General features: G+C 41.3%; 1 protein-coding gene across 1 annotated transcript in view; it reads right to left on the bottom strand.

Moving 5' to 3' along the window:
- Positions 1-432: 432 nt before the first annotated feature.
- LOC123142119 (uncharacterized) overlaps positions 433-2,112 on the bottom strand; it is a gene marked incomplete in the record, with an annotated part of 10,611 nt that continues 8,931 nt past the window's right edge. Inside the window, 2 exon segments of the mRNA XM_044561133.1 lie at positions 433-614; positions 726-888. Coding sequence (XP_044417068.1) covers positions 478-614; positions 726-888 — 300 coding nt within the window.

The raw sequence follows: 2,112 nt of genomic DNA, 5'->3' as shown, positions 1-2,112 counted from the left end.
GGTAGTCTACCAATTCGAATTATCGTTTGCTATAGTAGAAATAACAGAATTCAAACTTTCAAGTAGGGGAAACTCAATCAAATTTGTAACTGTCTCAATATAATCTTTTCCCTTTTTTTCTTTCTAAATGTTCTGTTAAGACCATTTCAAGGCTCCTTTTCGCCATGCATAAACTAAACCTCGTAACCAAAGTTGCTGCCAGCAACAACAGCACTAGATCGTTGCCACTGGCGGCGACAGGTTGTTGGTAGTTATGAAATATATATTCAAGCCAACTGTAACAGACACCTACTTACACTACAGGAAACAGATTAATAACATCGGACATACATCAAAGTGGAGTTTTCACCTTCGTTACAACCAAAATGATGCATGATTCTGCCGGAACAGGTTTGACGCTCATAATTACATGATTTTCTTCTTCTTCCGCCTATATTATATTAGTATAGTGATGGACGATTCTACCGTTTCCAACATTCAGAACTTGAATGAAATCTGTTGGCCACCAGGAGCATGTCGAACAGATCGAGGTTGGGCACCGTGGTATCCACCCCCAGCAGGATGCATGATATTCTCATAGCACAGGCTACAACCACCAATGTTTTTGGGATCACCTGCGGGCGTAAAATCATTTATTTTATTAAAAAAAACACCCACATGCAGAACTCATCAAGATAAAATTTGTGTGAACAAAGAGTGAAACTTGGATTATTGAACATATATACCTGGGTCAAGCTTAACACATGAAACACAAGATAGTTTCTTCGTCCCCACGATTTCCAATTCAGCAAAGAAGTACTTGGGGACGAGATCAACGCAGTTGGTGGCTCCTTTTCGCTTAGCAAGGAAATTTGCATGGAACCAGATGCCATTGAAGACAAAGACATGACTGCTCACTGCTTTAACCATCTCATGCTCATCCCCCTAACAAATTCACAAACATAAGAGGGCAGTCCAAGGGTGCATATATGAATTAATGGGTAGCTAGGCACTTGGTACTTCATTATGAACTGTTAGATTTAGTCTGTGGAATTCACAAGCATAAGAGGGCAGTCCAAGGGTTCAACAACGAAGTGCCATCTAACTGAGAAAGAAGTTAATTTTATCTTCTTCTTTTTTGAGAAAGAGTTAATTTTATCATGAAAAAACAAACTGGGAAAGGATAAGAAAAAAAGGAGAACTTGGGCAGGTCAATGGGTGAAACACATTGCACACTGGTTCCATAGTCTTCACCGCACGTTGCAAGCAATTAAAGAGTATGATCACGGTTTACAAAGTCCAACTCACTGGGACATTGCTGGGGAACATTTACAGAACATCAAGACAAGAAGAATACATGATAACCTTGTGATACCAGAGTCTAGAGAACTTGCAGGCTGTTCTATAACAACACTTTCATGTACATAGGTCCAAACCAGACCTATTGAGCCTCATGCAAAAGATGCAGGCAGCACAGCATACACAGAAGCATTCTAGACCACATGTTAGTTTCTTTATAATCATACAAACCCATGTCTCGAGCTTAATTACATTCTAGACCACTCACAATATCAAGTTTGTTCCAATTTGACTTATTTCCACAGGCAGAAAACGGCACACACTGAGAAAGTAAAGAAAGCTGAAAATTTGTCCCAATCTGATGAACTAAATGTTGAATGGCTACCCTGGCACTAAGTGGCACTATGCAATATTTATACACTTGAGTAGAATAGAGCAAACCTGATTCATGTCGTTGTAGTGTTCCAAAGCCACACGTGCACACGTCGGAGTTTGCCATGTTAGATCATGCTTAATTTCTATCCTGAAAGGGCAGAAGCGTCAACATCATACACATACCTTGCTTGTGTGTTCTCCATCAAACTAGTACGTACTTACGAGTTAACACTGGCACTAGTATAAAACGGGGCTTTCGTCACAGGGCAATATTCACATTAGTCCCGGTTCAGTCACGAACCGAGACTAATGTGAGCATTGGTCCCGGTTCGTGCGGCTAAGGCATTAATCCCGGTTCATCTGGGCCCTTTAGTCCCGGTTGGTGCCACGAACCGGGACTAAAGGGTGCGATGCCCATTAGTACCGGTTGGTGGCACCAACCGGGACTAAAGGTTAGTC

This window comes from Triticum aestivum, chromosome 6D (genome assembly GCF_018294505.1).
Source record: "Triticum aestivum cultivar Chinese Spring chromosome 6D, IWGSC CS RefSeq v2.1, whole genome shotgun sequence".
Lineage (NCBI taxonomy): Eukaryota > Viridiplantae > Streptophyta > Magnoliopsida > Poales > Poaceae > Triticum > Triticum aestivum.
This window is presented reverse-complemented; position numbering and strand designations above follow the sequence as displayed.